Genomic DNA, 23,107 nt, shown 5'->3' with positions numbered 1-23,107 from the left:
CGGCCCAGAGCGGCGGGAGGGACGAGACAGAGGCGCTAGATACAGCAAACAAGACCGTTTAAAAAACAAGACGAGACAGGGGCAGCGGCTGGGGCCGCGCTGCCGCAAGCAGGGGCTGCTCCCGCCCAGCCCAGAGAGGGGTGGGCAGGGCCCGGCCCCGCCCAGCGGTCCTCGAGAAACGGGAGCAGGCACAGGCACAGTGCCCGGTGGGCACAAGCACAGGGGAGCCACGGGGTCCTGCACCACGGCCTAAAACTGGAGAGAAACACACGGCTGTTAGTCCCTGCTTCCAGTGCCCTAAGAGCCCTCACCACCCTCCTGGCACTGGGATGGAGGCTGAGGGTGGCCACTGCTCACAGGGGTTCATGCTCAGCTTCTCCTGCTGCCTCCCCAGGCACTGTACATCCATCTCAGCACCCACTAAAAGGGTCTCATCCCGCAAAACTGCCACCACTGAGCAAGCTCTGGGGGGGGTCTCAAAAGCTGGCACTTCATGAGCAAAGGGGATACAAGTGCCTTTGGCATCTTTTCCAATGTCCCCAATAGGTTTCTTGGGCAAGATGTCACCCTATCCTTACTAGACAGGGGGCTCTGGGCAAAAGGGCCACACTGGTATTGACCCCACACCCCACTCCCAAAATCAGAGACCCCTCTTCCCATTTCAGAGTCTCACGTTCTTAAGGAACTCCTCTGCCACGATGCGGGCCCTTGCATTGACAGAGAGTTTCATCTCACTGATTTCCTTATCGATCTCCTCCATGAAGTGGATGACAAAGTCCACCAGCTTGTGCTTGTACATTTGCTCCGTGTGGAAGTTCGTGATCAAGAAGCTGATGTCATAACCCTACACAAGAGAGAAGCACCCTAGGGTTTAGCACCCAAATCACTGGCCATGCAAACTCTCATCCCAGTTCTGCACTGGACACCCTCCCAGTGCCAGGAACAGAGCCAGGAGTTGCTTTGTCCCCTCCCTGTCACCTCACCTCTACGGGCTTCCTGCGCAGGATAAAGAAGTTCTCAGCCCGCATCATCATAAAGCGCATGAATTTGTGGCACAAGATCTTCTCGATCTCATCAGCCTGGAGAGAGAAAAGGGAAGTGAGGCTTCCCCACAGGCTGAGCTGCCAACCCCCTGCCCAAACTCCCCACTCACCTGCTTCACCGCGATGCTGACACGCACAGAGTTAATAGAGCCCTCGATGAGGACCTTCTCCTTCTCGTTCCTGCTGATGATCACTGGCTGCAACAGCAGCTCTTTGCTGCTCCTGCGAACAGAGGGAGGGCAGGAGTGACTCAGAAGGGAAGCATTTACTGGTGGGAAACAGGGAAGGGCAGCCGCAAGGATCATGGGGATGTGGGGGCTTTGCTACAGGATGTTCCCGCGTCCCGAAGATGTTCCTCCTCAGGGCAGACGCTCCCTCGGTCCCACGTTAGATCCCCTTTTTCCTCCTCGCAGCTCCCCGGCTTCCTGCCGGCACCGGCCCTCTGCTAAGGGCTGGGGGTGCCCAGCGCACAGCAGGAACGGGCCAGCGGCCCCCAGGGCGGGCAGCCAGGGCTCCGCAGGGCTTCCCTAGTGTCCCCTCCCGCCCCGTACCTGACTTCCACCTCGGGCTTGTTGTGCCGCTCCACCACCTGCGAGGAGAAGTTCTCCAGGCACAGCGCGGCCTGCAGCGTGGCGCGCACCGCATTCAGGTACGGGCGCAGCGTGGCAGTCTGCGGGGACACGGCAGCGGCGTCAGACCCCAGACCACAGCCTGGGGGTCGGGTCTCGCCCCCTGCCCCAGCCCCCGACCAGCAGCCCGCAGCCCCCTCAGCTCTGCTCGCTCCGCCGGCCCCGGTTCCGTGCCTCCCCAGCCTCCCCGCTGCCACTGCCCCTAACGGGACACCCCCGCCCTACCATGGTGGCAGCGGCGCTCCGGTCCTGGCAGGCGGAAGTGGCTGATCACCTCTTCCGGGATGCGCGGCACCTCCCACTGCGGCGAGAGGGAGGGGGGGCGGCAGGAGGCTCCCGCCCTGCGGCCTGCCCCCCCCGCGGCACGGAGCCGGGTGGCGGCGCCGAGACTTCGCACAGCTCCCCCGCACCCTGCCGCGCTTGGTACCGGCCTGTCAGCGCTTCCATATTAGGGAAGAGAGATGGAGGGCGGGCTGGGCCAATGAGCGGCGGCGCGAGGCGCGACGGGGCCAATGGGAGGCGCGGGGCGGGGCGCCCGCGGGGCCGGAAGGGGCTCCCGGCCCAGACCCGGCCCCGCGGCCTCCGCTGCGCCCCGGGGCCGCCCCCGCCTCCTTCCCGCAGCCCCCTGCTGATCTCTCTCCGGTTCCCCTCGGTGATCCCCCGGCCGGCTTCCTCGGTGATCCTCCCCGCCTTGTTCCCTCAGCGCCCCGGTGATTCTCCCCACGTTCCTCTCAGCGCCCCGGTGATCCCTCGCCCCGGGTTCCTCAGAGCCCCGATGCCCCCCGACCCTCCGTAGCCCCCCCACTCTACTCCCTTCCCTCCCGGCTTCCCCTGTCCCCGGCTCCCCCGTGCGTCCCTCGGTCCCCCAGAGTCCACTCGGTGCGCGGTCGCCCCCGCCATGAGCGAGCTGAAGGACTGCCCGCTGCAGTTCCATGACTTCAAGTCGGTGGACCACGTGAAAGTGTGTCCCCGGTACACGGCCGTGCTGGCCCGCTTGGAGGACGATGGCATCGGCATCGAGGAGCTGGACACGCTGCAGCTGGAGCTGGAGACGCTGCTGTCCTCTGCCAGCCGCCGCCTTCGCGTCCTGGAGGCTGAGACACAGGTGCTGGGGCCACACTGGGTCAGGGACAGGCTCTGTGTGGCTCCTTTCCACCAAGGAGCTGCCTCTGGTCTGCCCCTGCCCAGCACTGGGTGCAGGACCTTAAGGGACATCACTGTCTTCCAGATCCTGACGGATTGGCAGGATAAGAAGGGTGATCGGCGGTTCCTGAAGCTGAGCAAGGACCACGATGTGGGCACATCTGTAAAACATGGGAAGCCCAAGAAGCAGAAACTGGAGGGCAAAGGGGGCCATGGGACTGGGCCTGGGCCCGGCCGGCCCAAGTCCAAGAACCTGCAGCCCAAGATCCAGGAATATGAGTTCCAGGATGATCCCATTGATGTACCCCGCATCCCCAAAAACGATGCTCCAAACAGGTGTGTGGGTGTTGGGAGGCACTGGGATCACCTTTTCTTTCCTTGGAACATACTGGGCTGCCTCTAGCCTGAGAGAAGAGTTGCCACAGGCAGAAAGGGGATGTGTGTCACCTTCCACGTGCTTCCCTGCAGCTCCCTCTCACAGTTCATCCATCCTCACAGGTTCTGGGCATCAGTGGAGCCGTACTGTGCTGATCTCACCAATGAGGAGGTCAGAGTCCTGGAGGAGCTGCTCAAGCCGCCAGAGGATGAGGCTGAGCATTACAAGGTGAAAAGCTCCTAAGATGCTTCCTCTGCCCTCTCTCCCCATCCCCTCTGGCACATGACAGTGACTGTTCCTGCTTGGGATGCTGCCATGGCACTGGGGAGGTGGGAGACAAGGCAGAGGCTCTGGGAGCTGTGCTGAGCCTTGCTCTTGCAGATTCCACCGCTGGGGAAGCATTACTCCCAGCGTTGGGCACAAGAGGACCTGCTGGAGGAGCAGAAGGATGGAGCCCGGGCAGCAGCTGCTGCTGACAAAAAGAAAGGTGTCCTGGGGCCGCTGACTGAGCTGGACACTAAAGGTGCCCCAATCCCACCCCTGCCTTTGCCCAGATGGGCTGGGAGTGCTTGTGCCCAGTGGAACCAAGCCCAAGAAAGGCTGAGGTTGCCCTGCCTCACTGCTCATCTCTGTGCCTTTGGGGTTACTTTTTCCCTCTCCTGCTTCCTCCCAGATGTTGATGCCCTCCTGAAGAAGTCAGAAGCCCAGCATGAGCAGCCAGAGGATGGGTGTCCCTTTGGTCCCCTGACGCAGCGTCTCCTGCAGGCCCTTGTGGAGGTGAGGGGCTCCAATGTCACCATGCCATGGTGGCCTGGCACTGTGGGGCATTGCTGCCAAGACCCAGGTAACCACAGTAACCCTTCCTCGTGCTCCCTTTGCTAGGAGAACATAATCTCCCCTGTTGAGGACTCCCCCATCCCTGAGATCACTGGGAAGGACTCGGGAGCTGATGGTGCTGGCACATCTCCCCGCAGCCAGAACAAGCCTTTCAGGTGAGCAGCTGAGGCAGGCCCAGAGCTCAGCACTGCCTTGGGCGCACCGAGCACACTGCTGGCTCCCTGCACTGTGAGTCACAGTGGGCAAAGGGTGTGTGGTGGGCAGCAGCCACTCTCCACCTTGGCAGTGTCCCCCACACCAAGTCACTGGAGGGGCGGATCAAGGAGGAGCTGGTGGCCCAGGGCCTGCTGGAGTCAGAGGACCGTCCGGCAGAGGACTCGGAGGATGAGGTGTTGGCTGAGTTACGAAAGAGGCAGGCAGAGCTGAAGGCACTCAGCGCACACAACCGCACCAAGAAGCACGAGCTGCTGCGGTGAGAGCCAGTGGGCTGGGCTGGATGCAGACAGGGGGCTGCCAGGCAGGGCCTGACACCCCCCTGTGCCCCCCAGGCTGGCCAAGGAGGAGCTGCACCGGCAGGAGCTGCGGCAGCGTGTCCGCATGGCTGATAACGAGGTGATGGATGCATTCCGCAAGATCATGGCTGCTCGGCAGAAGAAGCGCACGCCCACCAAAAAGGAGAAGGACCAGGCCTGGAAGACCCTGAAGGAGCGGGAGAGCATCCTCAAGCTGCTGGATGGGTAGCAGCGGCCAAGGACCCCCCAATCTGTGCGGACCTCACCTTCAGGGAGCTGCCCTGCCACCACGGGATGGAACTGGCACAGCCTCCCCCATGCCCTGAGTCTGCTCAGCCTCCCTACTCGGATGAAGGAGTCCAGCTGCTGTTCCCTCCCTTCGTGGGGCTGTCACTGACCCAGGCTGGGCACCCTGTGGAGTTGCGGAGGTCCTTCCCTTGTGCACCCCCACCCCATCTGGTGGCTTCCACTCCCGTGTCCCCCATGCACTCCCCTGTTTTTCAGGTGACATCAGCCAGGTCACTGCAGGGGCCAAATGTGCTGGTGCGGTTCCCATGGTCCCCAGTCCCTCTCTGTGATGTGGGGCAGGGGAAGATCTCAGCCCCCACGGCTGAACTGGGGGGAGTGGGGAGGGGAAAGGGCTAGAGGGGTGGGGGGGGCCCGGTGGGTTGGCGGGTGGCCGAGCTCTCCATGTACCGGTGTTTTCTATTGGCATGAGCACGGGCAATAAAGAACAGCCGTGCACAGGTGATGGTGTGGTGAGGACTGGGGACGTTATGGGGGACATCCCTGCCCGGCTGGGGGGATGGGTTCAGTCTGGGGAGGGGGGCAAGGAGTGGCGGGGCTGGGTCTGTCCTGCAGCTCCACGAGTGTCTACCTAAGGACTGCCCTCGCATCTCTACAACAGATGCCGGCGGGGGGGTGTGGGTGATGCCGCGCCGCGCTCGTTCCCCTCCCCGCGCCTCTCCCGCGTGTCCACGCGCGCCCGCGGTCACGCGTGTCCCCCCTTTCCCGCCCCCTCCCATTGGCAGCGGCCGCGCGCTTCCCGCCCTCACCGTGACGTCAGCGCTGTCCGGCGGCGCCGCGCCGGGAGGAGTCGCCGCTGCTCCGCCGCGGGGCCCGGGGCCGGGGCTGTCGGTAAGGGCGGGCCGGGGCGGGGGCGGCGCGCCCGCGCGCGGAGGTCGTGCCCACGCGTGACACCCAGTAGCGGCGGCGGAGCCGCGCATCTCCCGCGCCGCGCAGCTCCGCTCCCACGCGCGTCCCGCCCGGCGCGGCTGTGCCAGCTGGCGGGCGCGGGGAATGGCGGTGGGGACCCCCCCCGCACCCACGCGTGTGTCTGGAGCCCTCCTGCTGCCTGCCCGCCCCGCACCCGCCCCATGGGCGGGCGTCGGGGGTGTCCCAGCATGGTTCCCCACTGGAGCAATCTGCGCCAAAACTCCTGCGTCGACACAGCTTGTTCCCATCACCCCACGGTGACAACCACCTCCCCGTAGCACCCTGTCACCCCCGTGTCCCCATGCCATCCCAGCAGGCTGACAGCCTGTCCCCACTCGTGTCACAGGTGGGAGTGGGTGGCCCCGCAGGGCACCATGCCGCTGGGGCAGGATGGGCCCAGCTGGAAGAAGAGGATCGAGGATATTCAGCGGATCTATGATTTCCGAGATGTCCTGGGCACGTGAGTTTCAGACTGGGGTGACAACCAGTGACAGCCCACCTGTAGTGATGGGTCTGGGCCCTCAGGCTTTGCCCAACCTGCCATGTGGAACCAGCTCAAACCCTGGCCCAAGGTGGGACTTGGTTGAGGCACAGGTGCCACCTCCCTCTGGCGCTGGCTGGTTCCCTGTGCTGGGCTGAGGGTACCTGAGGGTTGTCCCCTGGCTGGCAGATGGGTTCCTGGCAGTGCCCATGGCACCATAAGGCTCTTAGGCTGGATTAGCAGGTTAGTTACGTCAAGATTTAGGGCCCAGCACAGCACAAACAGTCTGTCACTCCTGTCTCTTCCCCACCTGGGCACTGCCAACAGATCTGGCTGGCTCCTGGGTGGCCCTGGGTGCTACAGGATGGCACAGCAGAGGGCTACTGCAACCCACATGGGGCTCAGCCCCAGCACAGCTCGACCTTGGAAACACCACAGCCTCACCCTGCCTGATATGGGGACGGTGCAGCCACACCAGGAGGGCGGAGGGTGCCAGGCATCCTATCGCTGGCAGAATCCACGCCCGGCCATCCCAGCGGGCCGCTCCTGCTTGCTTTTCTCCTATAAATAGCTGGACTTTCTGCCTGTCGCCATGACGATCACGGCATGGCGGCATCGGCAGCTCCGGCTGGTGGCCCCCGTGTCCTGCTCATCCCTCTTCCCCCCCAGGGGCGCCTTCTCCGAGGTGGTCCTGGCGGAGGAGAAGACGACGCGGAAGCTCGTGGCCATCAAGTGCATTGCCAAGAAGGCGCTGGAGGGAAAAGAGACCAGCATTGAGAACGAGATTGCCGTCCTCCACAAGTAGGGGCCATCCCAGCGCCAGGGTGGGGGTTTCACTCCGTGCCCCCCACACCCGGCAGAGCCCCCCACTGCCAGCACTCATTGCTGTGTTATTGCTAGCGCCCAAAATAGCCAGCAGCGCGTGATGACCTGCGGCGCGGAGCCTGGCTGCTCCCTGTCCCCTGGGGGCTGGGCTGGGGGCAGCCCAGTGCCCTCTCACCACCCCCCTGTGCTTCCCCCCCGCAGAATCAAGCACCCCAATATTGTGGCCTTGGATGATATCTACGAGAGTGGCACCCACCTCTACCTCATCATGCAGCTGTGAGTGACGTTGTGGGGCTCCGGAGGGGTGGGGGGGCCATGCTGACGGGTGCTGCCCATCCCTGCAGGGTCTCGGGGGGGGGAACTCTTTGACCGCATTGTGGAGAAGGGCTTCTACACTGAGCGGGACGCCAGCGCCCTGATCCGGCAGATCCTGGATGCCGTCAAATACCTGCATGACATGGGTATTGTCCACCGTGACCTGAAGGTGAGCAGTTGAGGGGGGGACACACACACACAGCATTGTCATGGTGGTGACGGGAGGAGACCCCAGCGTCACCCCTCCCTCTTCCCTCCTCGAAGCCCGAGAACCTGCTCTATTACAGCATGGATGAGGACTCCAAGATCATGATCAGTGACTTTGGGCTGTCCAAGATTGAGGGCTGTGGCAGTGTCATGTCCACAGCCTGTGGCACCCCTGGCTATGTGGGTGAGCACCTACCATGGTGTGGGGTTGGGATCCCCCCACAGGTTGGGGTCCCCCCTCACAGCTGCCATTCCCCCCAGCCCCTGAGGTGCTAGCGCAGAAGCCCTACAGCAAAGCAGTGGATTGCTGGTCCATCGGAGTCATCGCCTACATCCTGTATGTATTCCCCCTCCCAATCCCTTCCCCTCTTGGGGGCCTGGCACCTTGGGGTTGCCTGGGACCAGCAGCACCCCCCGTCACTGTCTCTCTAGGCTCTGTGGTTACCCCCCTTTCTATGATGAGAATGATGCCAAGCTCTTTGAGCAGATCCTGCAGGCTGAGTACGAGTTCGACTCACCGTACTGGGATGATATCTCGGCCTCAGGTGAGCTGGGACCACCAGGGCAGTGGGGCCTGTGAGCCTGGCACAGCTTCACAGTACTCAGAGGAATAGTGGACACAGGCACTCAGACCTGTGCCATGTTCTGTCTCAGCCAAGGACTTTATCCAGCACCTGATGGAGAAGGACCCTGGCAAGCGATACACCTGTGAGCAAGCCCTGCAACATCCCTGGTAATGGGGAGACCTTTTGTTGTCTGATCCCCTCTCCAGCTCACCCCACAGCAGCCATGGGATAGGAGGGCTCCTGATGACTTCTGTTTTGTTCCAGGATTGCTGGGGACACAGCCCTGGACAAGAACATCCATCAGTCAGTGAGTGAGCAGATCAAGAAAAATTTTGCAAAGAGCAAGTGGAAGGTGAGTGTGGGGTGCTGGTGGGTGTTAGGGGGTGCAGCAGCCCCTCAGGCACCTATACCAGCTGACAGACACTGTGGGGTCAGTAGCAAGCTTTCAATGCCACGGCGGTGGTGAGACACATGAGAAAGCTGCAGCTGGGAACCAGCCAGGACATTCCTGGGCAGACAACTCCCACCAGCCCTGGTGAACGATTAGTCGGGGGGACCAGCAATGGTGAGCCCCAAACCCCCTATCCCCATCCCACACCCCTTGGGGCTGCCACCAGGATCTCAGCTTGTTCCTCCCTGCAGGTTCAGAGTGTGGGCGCCTACCCACCAGCAGAGCTCAGCGTCTCCCACCAGACTGAGCATGGCCCCACATAGCTGCCTCCGAGTGGGCCCAGGGGAATGCAGCCCCCCATGGGCACCATGTGGGGTAGGGGGCTCTGCAGTGCAGGAGCAGGGGAGATAGTGTGGAGGCACCCTGCTCAGCTTGTCCTGGTTATGTGGAGCTGCCCCCACTGCAGCCTCACAGCAGAGTTCTGCATCGGGGCAGGAGCACACCACAGAGCCCCCCAGCCTGGGGCTTTGTCCTGGGCCCCTTCCCATACCCCCTCCTCCCTCCACGCCTGGCCTGGCACTGTCCCACACCCCCAACCCCAGCATGTTCAAGGACAATTTTCCAAATGGATGTTTCTATTTTATTGCTTGTAATAAAGGCAAGAGGCCAAAGGTGCTTGGCTCAGCTCTGCACTGAGGAAAATGGACACAGCCCTGACCACCCCAGCTTCACTGCCCAGGGCAGCAGCTTCCCCCATGCACACAGTGGGCAGGTGACAGGCAGCTGCCCACACCCCTTCATCCAGGGCAGGCAGTGTCCCACTCAAGTCACTGTTCCTCCTGGAGTGTCCCTCGAGGGCCCACCCCCATAGCTGTTCCAGCCTCAGGTCTCCCAGGCCTGATGCTGGCTGCTGGCTGGCTTCTGGCCCTTGCGGAGATCAGCACAGAACAGGACCTGGAGTGGGGAGATAATGGGGTGGGCATGGCTGGGGTGGGGGACAAGGGTGTCAGGAAGGGGGGTACTCACTGCCTGCGCCCAGCCAGCATGAGTGCCCCACAGCTCCCGGAAGAAGTCACCTGTGGAGAGAGGGTGAACGCCAGTGTGGGGGTACACTTGCACTATCCACCATCCCTGAGAGTGCCACGTCAGGATCCAGCCCTGTCCTCACCGATCTCCTGGTAGGCCCGGGGGGTGAGGCTCTTGCCGCTCAGGGCCACGCCGTAGCGCTGCCGTGCGATGTGCCAGACGTGGGTGTCCACCGGCACCGCCTCCGCCTTGTCCAGGGACAGCAGGCAGACACAATCGGCCACCTGTCACCAGCAGCACCCAGTGAGCCCCCAGTGCTGGTTTCTGCTCCCTGTCCCACCCCCGTCCTGGCACCCACCTTGGCACCTACACCAGGCAGGGCGCACAGCACCCTCCTGGCCTCGGCATAGGGCGCGGTGCGGAGCTGGCACAGCCCCTCGGGGCCGAGCCCCTCGGCGATGGCCCGTGCACTCCCGCTGACAAACTTGGCCCGGTACCCAAAGCCCAGCGCCCGCAGCCGGGCCTCGGCATCAGCGCCTGCAGGGGCACAGCAGAGGGACGTGAGTGGGCACCGGCGAGGCCATGGCAAGGTGACAGCGGCAGCAGCGGGGTGGTGCTGGACCTGTGAGCGCCGAGAGGGATGGGAAGGCATGGAAGGGCCGGGAATCGAGGCAGCAGAGGCGGCGGCCGAAGGCCTGGCAGAGGCGCTCGATCATGGCAGTGATGCGGGAAATGTGGTTGTTGGAGGTGCAGATGAAGGAGAAGAGGCACTCGACGGGGTCCTGCCGCAGCACCCGCACGCCTGCAGGCAGGATGCGGTAAGGAGACGCCGGGCAGGTGCTATGGCCATCCCTGGTAGCTCCATGGGGTCGCCTCACCTGGGAAGTCCTTCGCCACCCTGCGGAACAGGGGGTCGGCCGCCCCCCAGGCACGGTACAGGGCCGACAGCCCCACATCCAGCTGGAAGTAATCACGCAGGATCTGGTCCGTCTCTGCGGCGTCCAGCTTCGCTGCTTTGGGGGAGCACCCATCCCGCTCCTCCTCCTCCTCGCCGTACACCGTGTACCAGAGCCGGTCCCCGTCCTGCCGCAGTGTCCAGACACGGCCCCCCAGCACACCCGTCCAGGCCCCCGGGCTGCTCTCCCACCACCTGCCGCACACGGAGGGGTCGGGGCCGGCTCGGACGCGCCGGGCCGGGCCGGGGGATGCCCGAGACCTGCGGGCCGGCTCACCGAAAGCTCTGTCCCGAAGAGAGCACCAGGTCCAGGCGCAGCTCGGCCGGCGGGCAAGGCAGGCAGCGCCACAGGGACGGGCAGGCGGACGGGGCGTCCCGCAACTTCATGGGGTCCGGGAGCAAGCGCGCGCCCCTGCCCGCGGGGTCAGGGCTGCCCCACACACCCCGCCCGGCCCCACACCTCCCCACAGCCCCCCGGCCCGTGCTCCCGCTCCCACTGCTCCGAGCCGGTCCCGCCACCTCCCCCTATAAAGGAGCCCGCGTGGGCGGAGCACCCGCCGCTCCCGCCCCAGTTCCGCTGGCGGCCGGAAGCGGGCGGGCGCCGCCGCATATGCCCGCTCCTACTCCCGCTCCCTCCCCGCCCGCAGCGGCCGCGGCTCCGCAGCGGAGATTTATTTTCTAAGAATCAATAGATTTTTTTTTCTTCCTTCAAAATAAATACAAACAACGTCCGAGCGCGGGACCGGCCAGGGGCTGGGCCCAGGGGTGGGGGGCAGCACGGGGTGCGGGGCGCGAGGGGCCGCCCGGGGGCACAGCGGCGGCCAGAACAGATCCCGGGGAGCGGCGGGCTGGGGGGAGCGGGCACCGGGAATGGGACAGTGGGGGGGAGGCACGGGGGACCGGCCCCACCCCTCCCGGTTCCCCCGGCCCCCCGTGAGTGCAGGCCAGCTGCACGGGGTGGGGGTCACCGAGCCCCGTTTGCCCTGAGATTCGGCGGGGGAGCGGCCGGCGGCACCGGCTCAGTCGCTCTCGCTGGAGTCGCTGCTCTGCTCGCCCTGCACCTTGTTGCGGTGCTGCATGGCGCGGTGGTAGGCGATCTGCACTGACTTGCGGATGTTGGACTTGCGGCCCTCCAGCATCTTCTCTTTGTCCAGGTCCTGGTTCACCCCCAGAGGCACCAGCTTTGTCCGGGGCAACCACTGCCTGCAGAGAGCGGGGGGCCACCTCGTTTGAGGGTTACAATCGTCTCTGGGGACCCCCCCCCCACAAAGCCCTCGGCTCCCTGGCCTTACCAAGTGCGCTTGTTGTCAAAGAAGAGGACAAGGTAGAGGTGCTCGCGTGCTTCCTGAGTCATCTGCTCCCCCAGCTTCAGCACCTCCAAGGGAGGCACGGGGATGGGGACACCATGGTGGAACATGCCTTCCCGCGGCATCTTGGGGTCAATGATCTGCAAAAAGAGCAGAGGAGGGCTGAGAGGAGAACAGGAACCCCAACAGCCAGTCTGCAGGGAGGGGACATGGATTTCAGAGGCCTTGAGGACACGCAGTACTCACCAATGCCGGGTAGGAGGGGTAACCTCGGCACTTAGCCCACACCAGGTCCAGGGCATCCAGGGAGGAATCCTCATCCTCAGACAGCCAACCTGCGCCACGCCCCATGCCTTTACGCACCACTGTAAGGGACGAGAGGGGAGTCAGCCATGTCCCCCCAGGTGATGGTGCCAGCCAGGCACACGGCTGCACAGCCACAGTACTTACTGCCATGCCCCACACCTCGTCCCGTGCCCACAGAGTAGGACTCATTCTCTGTTCCTGATGTGTCCTCACTGCTGTCCTCTGGGAAGTTCACTCGGGAGAAGGAGGGTTTCCCTCTGCCCTGCTTGGAGGGCGTTGTGCTGTGGAGACAAGGAGCAGAGCCATCAGCAGGAGTCTTGTTAAGCTTCTAGAAACTGTTTTCCAGAGGCCCAGGCTGGTAGGTCACTAGGGCTTGTGATCTCCAGCTGCCAGCCTTGGGAAGGACTAGGCAGGGGTACCAGCAGAAAGGTGGGATGGGGTTTCTACCAGGGTGCAAGCCAGACCCTCACCCAGTTCTGTACGGGAGGACCAGAAGATATGCCCTGATCCAAATCAGAGGCACAAGCAGGAACCTGCTGGTCCTGGCTGCTGGAAGGGCCAATGACAGAGCAGCCAGTAGGGAATTCCCTAGTTCAAGCTTCCTACTAGCCCTCTGCTGCACACTCACACCTTTAGGTTTTACATTATAAAAAGCACAAACCCCAGAGACTTCTAGAGATTAGCAGCTGTGCTGCAGGATGAATGAGATTGGGACCACCAAATGGGGTGCTCATCCAGAAACTCAAGGCTGAGAGCTGCCCACTGACACCCTGGGCAGCACCACTGTCAGCAGAGCTGGGCCAGAGGCAGTACCTGGTGCGGTCTGAGGCAGCACTGCTGCTGCTGCTGCTGCTGGACTCCGAGTCAGAGCTGCTCCGGGGAAGATTGCAGTCATTGCGGTACACCAGGAAGCTCTTCTTCACGGGCTGGTTCCCGCTGCTGAAACCGTTGGCTGGCAGGTCTGAAAAACACCCCAACAAAGAGCATTACCACTGCACCAGAGCCTGCCACATGCTGCCAGTGGGGCCACAGCTGCTCAGCTGCACCCACCCATGGTAGCATCCTCCGTGGACTTGTCACTGTCACTGTCCGAGCTGGAGCTGGGGCGAGGGCTTCGGCCCCGCTTCCTCTGCCGCTGGGAGGACCCCATTATTGGCAGCTGAGGAGGCCCAATGGGGCTGCTCCCATGCCCAGGAGTGATCTGGCTGTCTCGATTCTTTGGGGGGCGTCCAGGACGTTTTGGAGGGCCTGCAGTTTTAGGGTTCTTCTTGGAGAAGAGCACAGAGGTCCTCCTGCCAACTTCATGTGCTGGGGTAGAAGAAGAATTGGGACCCAGACCTGGAAGAGGGAGAAAGTGTCAGCTGCAGCCCTGATGGCAGGGACTGCACGGCAGTGGTGTCAAGAAACAGTTTCATTTCTGGGCAACATTATCTCAGAAGATCCTCCCTCACTGCATGAAGAACCTGCTTCTCCAGTGATTAGGGGACAGGACTGGGATGCAGAGGTGGCAAACCCCCAGAGACACGTAGTAGCTCTGCCCGGAGCTTTTGCCGTGCTCCACACAGAGCCCAGCCCAGCATCTCCATCCAGGGAGCTGGCAGCTGGACTGTTTTCCTCAGCTGACAAGATGATTTCACCAGGTGAGTGTTGACTGCAGCTGTGAACTCCAGTGACCGGCCAACCCTTCCCAGGGGGAAACACACATCAGGCTGTGGCTGTTCTAGACACAGGACGTGGCCTCCTTCATGCAACCCACCCTGCCTGGCTGGCACAGCTCACTAAACTATCCAGTGACCATGCTGGGAGGGAGCCTGGGGAGGCACAGACATCATACTCGGTTCTAGGGAGGCACTACAGGAAAGCAGGAGTCCCCGCAGGGGCATGCAGGGTAAGGGACTGTCCCACAAGAGGCCACCTGCCTCATTCCCATGGAGGAGCTGCCCACACAGTTCTCCTGCCTCAGGAGGCACCTGCCAGGGCAGCCTCTCCCCAGGCAGGCCTGTCCAGAGGCAGCTCTCCATGGCTCCCCAGACTGGCAGTTCTGGAGGGAGCATTACCTTTGCCAGTTTCCTGGCTGCTGCTCTCCTCTGCAGCACTGTCTGTCTGCAGGTCCTTCTCGCAGGGGTTGTGGGACTGCAGGGCCCCCCTGGCAGAGGAGCCGTGCCGCTCCAGCCCGTCCCGGCCCAGGTCCCGTGGGTGTGCGAGCTTCCGCCGCAGGACTGTGATCTCCTTCTTGATCATCTTGGCCCGGCGGGACCGTCCTATGCTCTGCTTGCCAGCATTGACCTCGTCCAGCCGCTCCAGCAGGATCTTCAGCTGCTCCTCCAAGGGCAGGTGCTTCTGATTCTCTGAGAGCAACAGCCGCACATCTTCTGGGGAAACAAAAAGGAGCAGATGGATGAAAGAAACCGGGAACTCATTGGAGCTTCTCTACCTGAACAAGCATGAGGCAATCCAGGTTCCCTGCCATAGAGAAGGGGCTGACATGGCACCAAACACCTATGAACCCTTTAGGGAAGTTACCCTCAAAGACCAAGAGAAGGAGCCCTGTGGGAAGTCAGCCAGTTGGGACCACTGCAGAAAGCAGGCTGATCAGCAGTACAGAGAATACATTGTTCACATTGGAACAAGGATGCAACAGGAGAGAAAGGACACACAGACAAACCACTGCCTAGAACCAACCTAACAGGGCGGATAAAAACCACCAGCTGTCCAGGGAGTGGGGAGGGACACAGCCCAGCATTTAACTTAACCTCCCAGAGGAGGCAGCTCAGACTCTTGGGTACCTTGACTCTGCCCAGGCTTTACCTCTGAGTAGCCCTCGTACCCCAGAACAGGGAGCAAGTACCCACCATCCTCAATGTCTTGGATCTGAGCCTCTTCCACGGTTACACAGTGGGGGAAGTGCATGCCTGTCTCAAAGTCAATGCCCATCTTCTCTGCCTGCCGGCGAGCCTGCCGGAGCACGGCACCTCCCTGCTCCCGCAGACGGATGGCTGCCCGGTAGAAGATCGTGTCTTTGGCATTGTATTTCAAACAGTTGTTAATAATCAGGTTGAAATCCTCCTCAAAGTCGTCAAAATTCAGATAGCGATAGGCTTCTAGATTTTGTTTCATTGTCTGAAAATCCATTGGCTTCTTGATGTGATCCAGGTAGTCTGGGACCTGCATGAGGAAAGAGCCAGAGTTAAGCACCCTGGAGCCACAGTCAGCAGTACCTGCTCCAAGAAAACAGTTGTTAGAGGAATCAGGTATCATTCCCTGTGCTCTGCCCAAATGCACATCGGGGAATGCCGTCTGCTTTTGCAGCTTGAGGAACAGCAACGCCTCCAGACTAGGAAGCCCATGTGCTGTGCTCAACCTGTTAGAGCGGATATGCACTCCAAAGCATTTTTATGGCTCCAGCACACAAGCCAGCATCCTGTTTTCAACTCCTGCCTGCAAGCAGTTGGGATCCAGTATGCCACGTAATTCCCTGGAGAGGGAGCTAGAAGTGCAGCCCCAGGGGTGATGGTGAGAGCAGAAAGGTAAAACAGAGCCTTCCGGGTGGCAGCACTGGCTGTAGGTGAGATGCAGCTAAGATGCCTCCATGCTGACCTGCTGCCAGAACCTTGCAGAGATGATGTGGACTTTCGCCATGTTCCCAGGCAGGGACTCAGTGACAGTCTCAGGAATTATCTCCCCTGCCTGCAGCAGTGACCGTCTAAGAGTCAAACCCATCTCTGTGCTGTGCTCAGTCATGTAGCAGAAGCCTTCACAAGAGGACAGGTAAGAGCATGCCAGCTACTAAGGGCTGGCATTTTGCCTTTCCCAGTGGGAATCCCCAAGTACTCACAGACCCTGGGGTGTCACCAGTAACACACGCAGAGGAAGAGCCAAGTGCTGTGCCCCAGCTGTCCCAGCTCAGCTGTTCTGCATTTGGCTCACCCAGGAGGGGCATTGCTGCACACCACCCTCAGGTGAGTGAGTGGTGCTGGGATGCATGAGCCAGCACTAGGCTGCTCAAGGACATTCTGGACCAGAGCACAACCTGGGCAGCCCTTGGCACGAGCAAGGGACAAGTTTGAGTGAAGTAGAAATCTGGGGAGGGGGTTCTTACTTCGTAGAGTTCTGTTACCTCAGACAGAGGGACCGGCTCACTGAAGATGTTTCCCGTATCTTTCTCCTGCAGCTGCTCAAGCGTCTTGCGGAGGAGGATGAGGAAGGGGGTCAGCTGCATTTCCAGTGCCACCTGCTGCACTTTGATCTGAAACAGAGGAACAGAGCAGGGCTGAGCCCCTGGCACCAGCCAGGCAGTGGGGACTGTCCCCAGGGAACGGCAGTGCAGCCCTGCAGGACAGCAACCCCTCTCCTCTCCTTGCTGAGGGGAGGGACTGCAGAGTGTAACACTGGCTCCAGCACCTGTGCGTCCCACCTGTGCCTTGCAGAGCAGCCACCTTTGCTCGGAGCGATGGGAGCAGGGCGCAGCACAGCTGAGGGACCCTGGCACACCTACAGCACTCTAAGGAGCCCCTGCTGTGCCCACCCCAGCGGCTCCCCAAGGAGGGGCAATCGTTACCGTCTCTCTCTTGAGCTTCTCCCGCTTGCGTATCAGCTCCACCAGCAAGCGCGCACGCTCGAGGTCATGGCGCAGGCGCTGCCATGACTTCAGCTGTTCCTTCAGGGCCCAGTTCTTATCCTCAGTGTCTCTCTGTGGGAACATCACAGACTGTGAGCTGATAGAAGATGTGATCCCATCTCCACCTTCCTGACTGTGTGCTGAGGCTCTTTCCTGGCAAAGAGAACCAGCATGCATGACCCACTGGTGCAGCAAAGGTCACACCTCCTTTCTTGTAACCTAGGCAGGTGATTCAGTTGCACCTCTTGTGAGAGCTAAATACCTGCCCCTTGGTCACCAAGCCCTTAGGATGTCAGGAGGTGCACATCCTGAACTTCTGGAAATATTCTTCCTAACATGACTGACTGACTGCCTGCAGCTGCCCAAGAGGTCTGTGCTGCTGCTCACAGCTCCGACAAAGTGCAACAGGTCAAAAAGGAAACACAGCTCTGGTTGCTTTCATTTCTGGAGCACCAAAACCGTTAAACTTTTACCCAGCCATAGCCAAAACTGAGCAAAAGCTGTCTCAACTCTTTTCCAGCACAAATAATAAGAGCAGACAAAGGCAGGAGAAACCCCTGCCCAGTCCCAGTCATCAAAGGACTCAGAAAGATTTACAGCTCAGATGGGGAGCCAGAAGAAAAACCTTCCTCTCTGGCAGCTCTGGCAGCAGACTTCACATCTGTGAAGTGCTGACTGTGGCCTGGAAGCAGCACCCGGAGGGAGCACTCCTGGAGCAGTATCAGAAACTGAAAGTGAGGCCTTAGTTTGTTCCAGACTGTTTCTGGAGATCCCTGATCGTCTGTCTCAACACTGCCTCATACTAGAGCCATTTCTGACAGGTCTGCCATTGCCACTGGCTAAATGCAGGCACAAGAAAGGAACCACCTTCAGCCTGCCAGCCTGAGAGGGCAGGATTCCCTTCTTGTGGCAGGCTGCCAGTGGCATCACTGCCTGGCAATTCTCTGAACACTGAGAGCGGAGGAGAAGTGAAGCAGCAAAAGCAGCTGGGGCTGCCCATTCCTCATCTGAAAGCTCACACTTCTGACCCCCATTCTGCCCCTGTAGGCATCGCATGCAGCAAAGGCTCTGAGCCCACAGCTCCACAGGCGCAGGAAGCACGCACACAGCCAGGGTTCCCTGCAGCCCCCAGCAAGCAGCCCTTACCTGGTCACAGTTTCTCTGGGACTGCAAGTGTGTCTGAAGGCGGCGGAGCAGGGGGACACCATTGCGGGACTGTCTCTTCAGGGTCCAGTAGCTATGCAGCCTCTGCATGAACTGGCTCTTCCTCTGGATGGTTAAACGGTTTGTAATCTTACTGAGCCTGAGGAAAGGAGAAGAAGCACAGAGTCCATCAATGAGAAGGCCTGGCTGCTGCAGAAGAAGCCCTGGCTAGGGACATGTAGCAGCAAGGCCACCCGAGAGCAGCTGAGAAGCTTCTCAGGCAAAGAACATCCTTTTCTGTGGCAGGACTTTCTGCAACACCAAGACACACAGGGTAGGCACAACAGAGGATGCCAGGAAATGTGCAGCCTTGCCTCTCCATAATGCACTGTTCCCTTCTACTTCCTGTCAATTTCTGTGGAAAGCCTGGGGCAGCTTGGGGTGCAAGACAGCCACACTGGGGGCTGGACCTTTAACAGCTCCCACAGTCCCTGAGACCATGACTGTTACAGTGCTACTACCCCAAAACCATTATTTACCTAGCCGAGAGCCACTTGCTGTGACAGGGGGGTCTGGCCAAATGTTAGAGAAACTCAAACCCTGGCAAAGTATGAGGAGGGAGCAGGAGGTGTGAGTACAACAGAGGTCCCATCCAAGGCTACCCAAAACAGTGCACTACAAAAGAGATTGCTTACTTCCTACAACAGCAAGTAGGAGGGGCTGGGGCAGCCTCCTTCAGCAGAGTTGGACAGAGATGCCCTGCTAGTAGAGAAATAAAGGGATGAACCCTCAGCATCTCCCCACCTCCCAGGGACAGCTCTTCCCAGGGGATGACCCAACCTGCATCAGCCTCAGCTGAAGAGACTGGGGACAGCAGCCTCATATGCCATCACTGGCCAAGCACAGCTCCCACGGGAAGCCATGTGGCATTCTGGCAACAGCCCCTGAAGAATAATTAATCCCAACAGGAAGGCCTGGGGAGAGGTTAACAGCTTCTAGCTCAGTGTGGGTTTCACTCTAAGTGCAATAGCAGCAAGACCCTACAAACTGCCTGCCAACATGTCCACACATAAGAAAAGAGGCTCTTGTTATGGAGAGCAAGAATGAGCAAAAACGTTGGTTTGGGACACAAACAGACCCTGGCAAAAAGCCAGCAGCCTTGTGGCAGACCTGCCTCCCCCAGAATGCTAACCAGAGAGCATAGCCCACGGCTTCCACGTGCTCCTTTCCAACTGCACAGGAGACAAGACATGAGGATCTGAGGGTCTTGACAGTGTCCTACAGTCACAGCCTCAGCACAGCTCTGGCCGCAGGAAGGAGGGGAGCTCAGCACCTCAGGATTGGTGGCTCACTACCACCAAAGCAAATGCTTCCATGCCCAACCTGCACTTCAACTGGGTGTCACCTGCTGCAGAGCGACAGTGAGATCCAAAAGCATCCTAAGATGCCCTTATGTGCTTTCCCATGCTGCTGAGAACATCCAGAGTTACAAACTACCCTGACAAATTCTGGCAAGGCTCTTAGATGCTCTTCTTTTGGGATTTGCACGCCAGCCCAACAATCTAACAAGAGCAAGGCACAAAGCAGTTGCAACTATAACTACAGGGTGTTTGCACCTTCCCATGGAACCACAGATTTGGAATGTGACAGAAACATAACCCCTCAGGAGGCCTCTTGCTGGGGAGTCAGCATTAGGACCTCGGTGTTCCTTGGCAGGCAGGAGCCCTGGTGCTCTCCAGCCACCCCTCCTTGCAGACAGCTTTTAGCACCCGTGGCTGCCAGGCCCTGCTCCAACAGGCAGCGCCGAGAAGGAGCAGCTGCTGCTCTGCCTGGCAGAGAGCACTGAGGAAGCTCAGCAAGGACTACGTGGCTGCTGGGATGGATGAGCTCTGCTCAGGAATCCCGACCCCCGAGTCTCTGCTGCAGAGCCAAAATAACTCCAGGATTAGCCCATTTCCCAGGCCTGAATCACTCTCACACTTCTGTCTCTTGACTGACACAGCCTCAGGAGAAAACCGACCTCGGCAGAAAGGAGAGCAGTTTCCTCCTCCCCACCTCATTTACTCCAGTGCCTGCAGTCACTGAGGTCAGCACAACAGGAAAGGAGTGCTGGGAACCTCCAGCTGCTTCCTGATGCATCCGGCCAAGTTCATTCCCTACTGTTAAATTAACAGCAGCTATTTCCTGCCCTGCCGAGGGCCCAGACACCTTTGTGGGGCAGTGCATGGCCCTGCCTCTCTGCAGGACTCCAGAGGAAACCACCACAGCCCTCTGCAGCAACTAAGTGAGAAGCACCTGTGCAAAAAGCTAACGAGAGGAATAGGATAATGCCCACATGGAAAGCAGGACACAAAGCATGGAGGAAAGGAGAAATTTCTGCCCAGTCCAGGAAGGGCAGCAGGTCGTACCTGTGGGGGGGGATGCAGGGCACGGAAACCACAGGCGCTGCCGCTCGTTTCTCCGCCAGGATCTTCCGCGCCTTCTTCATCTTGATCCTAGACTTGGCCTTTGCTTTTTTGACTTTCTCAGAACTCCAGCCCTTCCCCTCCTCCTCTTCCTCCTCATCCTCCTCCTCGCCCTCGCTGTGGGAGAGGGCGGGGAGCCTGCGCACGGACCCTGGTGGCGTGTGGATGTCGCAGTAGGCGGTTTTGCGCACGCTGAAGGAGGTACCGTTGGCACCCGTCTCCCGGACGGGCTCCATCTTCATGTACAGCCCGGCCTGCTGGGCGCAGGTGACATGGAAGGCAGTGTAGCAATTGGCTTTGTGACACTGGATGCAAGCCCCAGAGCCACGCTGCTTGCAAATGTAACAGGTCAGCTTCCAGCGTGCGGGCGGGATGTGCTCGATGCTGTCGATGGGCTCCAGGAAGACGGTGTTGGCAAAGCACACCTCTGGGATCCAGAGGGCACAGACCACGTGTGCCCAGCGCCCATCGTCCGTCTGCTTGAAGGCCCCCCCCTTGTTTGGGCAGAGGGCGCAGTCCACAGCGCGCGAGGGTGACTGCAGGCACCGTCTGCAGAGCCACTGTCCCTCGGGGATGTAGGGCACCCCATAGCACTCCTGGTGCACAGCCAGGTTGCACATGTCACAGAAGAGGATGACATTGCTGTTCTGACATTCTCCGTCGTTGCAGATGCAGCAGACAGCATCCTCATCCACCAAGGCGTTTGGGTCCCCCTTGTTGTGGCTCTCGAAGTAAGATTCCTTCTCTAGCCGGTCCATCAGGTACTCAAAGATCTCCTGGGGAATTGGACTCACGCCTTCGTTCTTCCGCCTCTCGTTCATGATGTCCAGCCAGATGTAATCTTCCTCATCCATGTCGTACTCCACCTCCTCATCCAGCTCCTCTGCCGACTTCTCAATGTACCTGGAAGGACAGTATGGGAAAGTAAGGTCATGTTTAATATGGCTGGAGCTGCTGAGTCCCAACTTCAGGATTTGTTTGTGACTGAGGGAATGTTCAAATGCTCCAGCTGAGCCGTAAGTCAAAATAAAGAAACAGGGACAAGGCAGGAATGTGCAAAAGCGGGAAATGCTGCTGCACTCTGACTAGCACAGCAGCACAACAGCAGCTCGAAGACAAAACAACTGGTCTAAGGAACAAGGTCAGGCCTTGGAGACTCATCAGTGCAAGGAGGGGGCCTGCAAGCCAGTGCAAGTGCCAGCGCTCTGGAGGCAGCAGCCTCACAACCAAGACACGATAACCTTGCACGGAGGTGCCATGTTTCATTAATTCTGGTTAGGGGGCTCTGTTATCTCCTGCCAGAGGTATTAACTGGGGCCTCTGTATCCACCAAATCTCTCACAGAGTACTGCAGGATAACAATTAAGAATTATGACCACAAACAGACAGATCCTACAAGTACACCTTGGTGCTGAAGGGCTCTGAAAATATCCCAGCATACCTTCAAAGAGCAGAATGAGAGGCAAAAGGACCCATTTGGGTTTTGTTTTGATTTTACCTGCTGTTCTTTCCAGCAAGGAAAGAGCGCAGCAATCAAACTGCTGGCAGTAATCTAAGCAGCAACTGAGAGCTCTGTATATGCACAGACCCCTCAGAACTGTGATGTGACACCAGGAAGAGTCCCAGAAGCCTGAAGCCATGGAACAGCTATTTCTGTGAGACCTGGGAGAGGCGGACAGAGGCCATTTCCAGGAGCCACGGGCAAGCCACTTGAACACAGTGGGGCCAATTCCACCTCCAAACCCAGGGCATGAATCTAGGAGTTTCCTTGTACCCAGCCACGGACAATACCTGTAGTACGAGGTGGGACGAGGCGGGGCATCAGGGGTGTCCTGTTCCAGCTCTCTGTACACCACCTCGGGCAGCTTGGGGGTAGTGCTGGCCGAGGCGTTGTGGTGATGATGGTTGGAGTCCTTGCGCTTCTCCTTGTTCTTGTGCTTCCCAGATTTGGGCGGGACGCTCTGCGTCTCCGCGCTCTCCTTATTGCTCCCATTCTCGGGCACCTCCTCGGGAATATCCTCGTCCTCGGACACCACGTCGAGATTATCGAAGATGCTGATGCGGTGGACGCGGCCATGCAGGTCCACCTCCACCATGCGCTGGGCCTGGGCGTAGGTCATCACCTCTCGGCCGGGCGACTGGGAGGTCTCGGAGGGGCTGGGCGACTGCTTGTTGGCGGCGCGGGCCTGGCGCCCCTTCTTCTTGTGCTTGCGAAGGGGAGTGTGCTGGGGCAGGGGCGGGTTGTCGTGGTCATAGTGGTACAGGTGGTACTCGATCCCGCTGTAGCTCTTGTAGATCTTGCGGCAGGTGCCCACCGGGCACTCGTAGGGCGGCTTGGTGGCCCGCAGGTTGTGGCAGAAGGTCTTCACGTCGAAATCTACGCCCATGGCGGGGCCGCGGGGGGCCGAGGCCGGGCCGGGCCGGGCCGGGCCCCCCGCCCCGCCGCCCCCTCCCCGGGCCCCGGCCGCCCTGCCCTGGCTCCCCGCTGCCCGCTCCCTGCCTGCGGCGGCGCTCCCCGGCGCGGAGCCGCGCTCAGCGGGCGGGCGGCTCCATGGGCGGCGGCAGCGGCGGCGGCGGGCCCGGGCCGGCCCCAACAATGGAGCTGCGGCGGCGCCTGGCGCGGGGCGGCCGCTGGGTAAAGCGCCGCGCCGCCCTTAGCAACCGCACTTTCGCCACGGCACGGCCGAGCAGCAGCACCGGGCGGCGGCGGCGGCGGCAGCGAGCACGGAGGGGACGAGGAAGGCGGC

General features: G+C 60.6%; 5 protein-coding genes across 11 annotated transcripts; 2 read left to right on the top strand and 3 right to left on the bottom strand.

Moving 5' to 3' along the window:
* Positions 1–40: 40 nt before the first annotated feature.
* ARPC4 (actin related protein 2/3 complex subunit 4) lies at positions 41–2,049 on the bottom strand. The gene is made up of 6 exons (XM_079317159.1): positions 1,898–2,049; positions 1,595–1,713; positions 1,154–1,265; positions 984–1,079; positions 674–844; positions 41–255 (listed from the first exon to the last, which is right to left on the bottom strand). Exons 1-6 carry the CDS (start codon positions 1,898–1,900, stop codon positions 250–252), a joined length of 507 nt encoding a protein of 168 aa, XP_079173285.1. The 5' UTR covers positions 1,901–2,049; the 3' UTR covers positions 41–249.
* Positions 2,050–2,197: 148 nt separating this feature from the next.
* On the top strand, positions 2,198–5,284 carry TADA3 (transcriptional adaptor 3). 2 transcript variants are annotated; one of them, XM_079317136.1, is made up of 8 exons: positions 2,198–2,777; positions 2,901–3,151; positions 3,314–3,419; positions 3,573–3,714; positions 3,865–3,968; positions 4,074–4,183; positions 4,315–4,500; positions 4,577–5,284. In XM_079317136.1, the coding sequence occupies exons 1-8, from the start codon at positions 2,571–2,573 to the stop codon at positions 4,767–4,769; spliced, it is 1,299 nt and encodes a 432-aa protein (XP_079173262.1). In that variant the 5' UTR covers positions 2,198–2,570; the 3' UTR covers positions 4,770–5,284. The 2 variants fall into 2 exon arrangements, with proteins under 2 accessions (XP_079173262.1, XP_079173261.1); XM_079317135.1 differs by having other exon boundaries at positions 3,573–3,968; positions 4,577–5,186.
* A 798-nt stretch (positions 5,285–6,082) lies between these two features.
* Positions 6,083–9,214, top strand: CAMK1 (calcium/calmodulin dependent protein kinase I). Its single transcript, XM_079317145.1, is given in 12 exon segments — positions 6,083–6,215; positions 6,906–7,037; positions 7,263–7,337; positions 7,406–7,412; positions 7,414–7,545; positions 7,641–7,767; positions 7,845–7,920; positions 8,016–8,128; positions 8,238–8,316; positions 8,414–8,501; positions 8,588–8,714; positions 8,792–9,214. Coding segments are annotated over 12 exon segments (1,098 nt in total). The 5' UTR covers positions 6,083–6,129; the 3' UTR covers positions 8,848–9,214.
* On the bottom strand, positions 9,158–10,987 carry OGG1 (8-oxoguanine DNA glycosylase). Of its 2 annotated transcripts, XM_079317147.1 has the most exons (7): positions 10,799–10,987; positions 10,445–10,716; positions 10,189–10,368; positions 9,925–10,103; positions 9,709–9,850; positions 9,567–9,616; positions 9,158–9,494 (listed from the first exon to the last, which is right to left on the bottom strand). In XM_079317147.1, the coding sequence occupies exons 1-7, from the start codon at positions 10,906–10,908 to the stop codon at positions 9,423–9,425; spliced, it is 1,005 nt and encodes a 334-aa protein (XP_079173273.1). In that variant the 5' UTR covers positions 10,909–10,987; the 3' UTR covers positions 9,158–9,422. The 2 variants fall into 2 exon arrangements, with proteins under 2 accessions (XP_079173273.1, XP_079173274.1); XM_079317148.1 differs by lacking the exon at positions 9,567–9,616 and having other exon boundaries at positions 10,799–10,986.
* A 241-nt stretch (positions 10,988–11,228) lies between these two features.
* Positions 11,229–23,074, bottom strand: BRPF1 (bromodomain and PHD finger containing 1). 5 transcript variants are annotated; one of them, XM_079317073.1, is made up of 13 exons: positions 22,152–23,074; positions 20,304–21,263; positions 17,899–18,055; positions 16,693–16,824; positions 16,234–16,380; positions 14,987–15,299; positions 14,192–14,503; positions 13,185–13,472; positions 12,948–13,095; positions 12,279–12,415; positions 12,075–12,193; positions 11,814–11,968; positions 11,229–11,724 (listed from the first exon to the last, which is right to left on the bottom strand). In XM_079317073.1, exons 1-13 carry the CDS (start codon positions 22,745–22,747, stop codon positions 11,541–11,543), a joined length of 3,648 nt encoding a protein of 1,215 aa, XP_079173199.1. In that variant the 5' UTR covers positions 22,748–23,074; the 3' UTR covers positions 11,229–11,540. The 5 variants fall into 5 exon arrangements, with proteins under 5 accessions (XP_079173199.1, XP_079173200.1, XP_079173198.1 ...); XM_079317074.1 differs by having other exon boundaries at positions 12,294–12,415; positions 14,192–14,506; positions 22,152–23,072; XM_079317072.1 differs by having other exon boundaries at positions 14,192–14,506; positions 22,152–23,066.
* Positions 23,075–23,107: the final 33 nt, after the last annotated feature.

The sequence above is a fragment of the Erithacus rubecula genome (genome assembly GCF_903797595.1).
Source record: "Erithacus rubecula genome assembly, chromosome: 13".
In the NCBI taxonomy this organism is placed as follows: Eukaryota; Metazoa; Chordata; class Aves; order Passeriformes; family Muscicapidae; genus Erithacus; species Erithacus rubecula.
Note: the sequence above shows the minus strand (reverse complement) of the source record. Positions and strands in the feature narration are given on the sequence as shown.

Bases quoted from the DNA above. Each gene is read 5' to 3' on its own strand.
- TADA3 (XM_079317135.1), top strand. From the start codon at position 2,571: ATGAGCGAGCTGAAGGACTGCCCGCTGCAGTTCCATGACTTCAAGTCG. The intron at 3,420-3,572 runs GTGAAAAGCTCC...TTGCTCTTGCAG, and splicing joins ATGAGGCTGAGCATTACAAG to ATTCCACCGCTGGGGAAGCA. The intron at 4,184-4,314 runs GTGAGCAGCTGA...CCACCTTGGCAG, and splicing joins AGCCAGAACAAGCCTTTCAG to TGTCCCCCACACCAAGTCAC.
- ARPC4 (XM_079317159.1), bottom strand. The intron at 1,266-1,594 runs GTACGGGGCGGG...CTCTGTTCGCAG, and splicing joins AAGCCCGAGGTGGAAGTCAG to GAGCAGCAAAGAGCTGCTGT. The intron at 1,080-1,153 runs GTGAGTGGGGAG...TTCTCTCTCCAG, and splicing joins TCAGCATCGCGGTGAAGCAG to GCTGATGAGATCGAGAAGAT.
- OGG1 (XM_079317147.1), bottom strand. From the start codon at position 10,908: ATGAAGTTGCGGGACGCCCCGTCCGCCTGCCCGTCCCTGTGGCGCTGC. The intron at 10,717-10,798 runs GTGAGCCGGCCC...CGTGTGCGGCAG, and splicing joins TCTTCGGGACAGAGCTTTCG to GTGGTGGGAGAGCAGCCCGG. The intron at 10,369-10,444 runs GTGAGGCGACCC...TCCTGCCTGCAG, and splicing joins GGTGGCGAAGGACTTCCCAG to GCGTGCGGGTGCTGCGGCAG.
- BRPF1 (XM_079317072.1), bottom strand. From the start codon at position 22,747: ATGGGCGTAGATTTCGACGTGAAGACCTTCTGCCACAACCTGCGGGCC. The intron at 21,264-22,151 runs GTATTGTCCGTG...CTGTCCTTCCAG, and splicing joins CGTCCCACCTCGTACTACAG to GTACATTGAGAAGTCGGCAG. The intron at 14,507-14,986 runs GTGGGTACTTGC...TTGTTTCCCCAG, and splicing joins GATCCAAGACATTGAGGATG to AAGATGTGCGGCTGTTGCTC.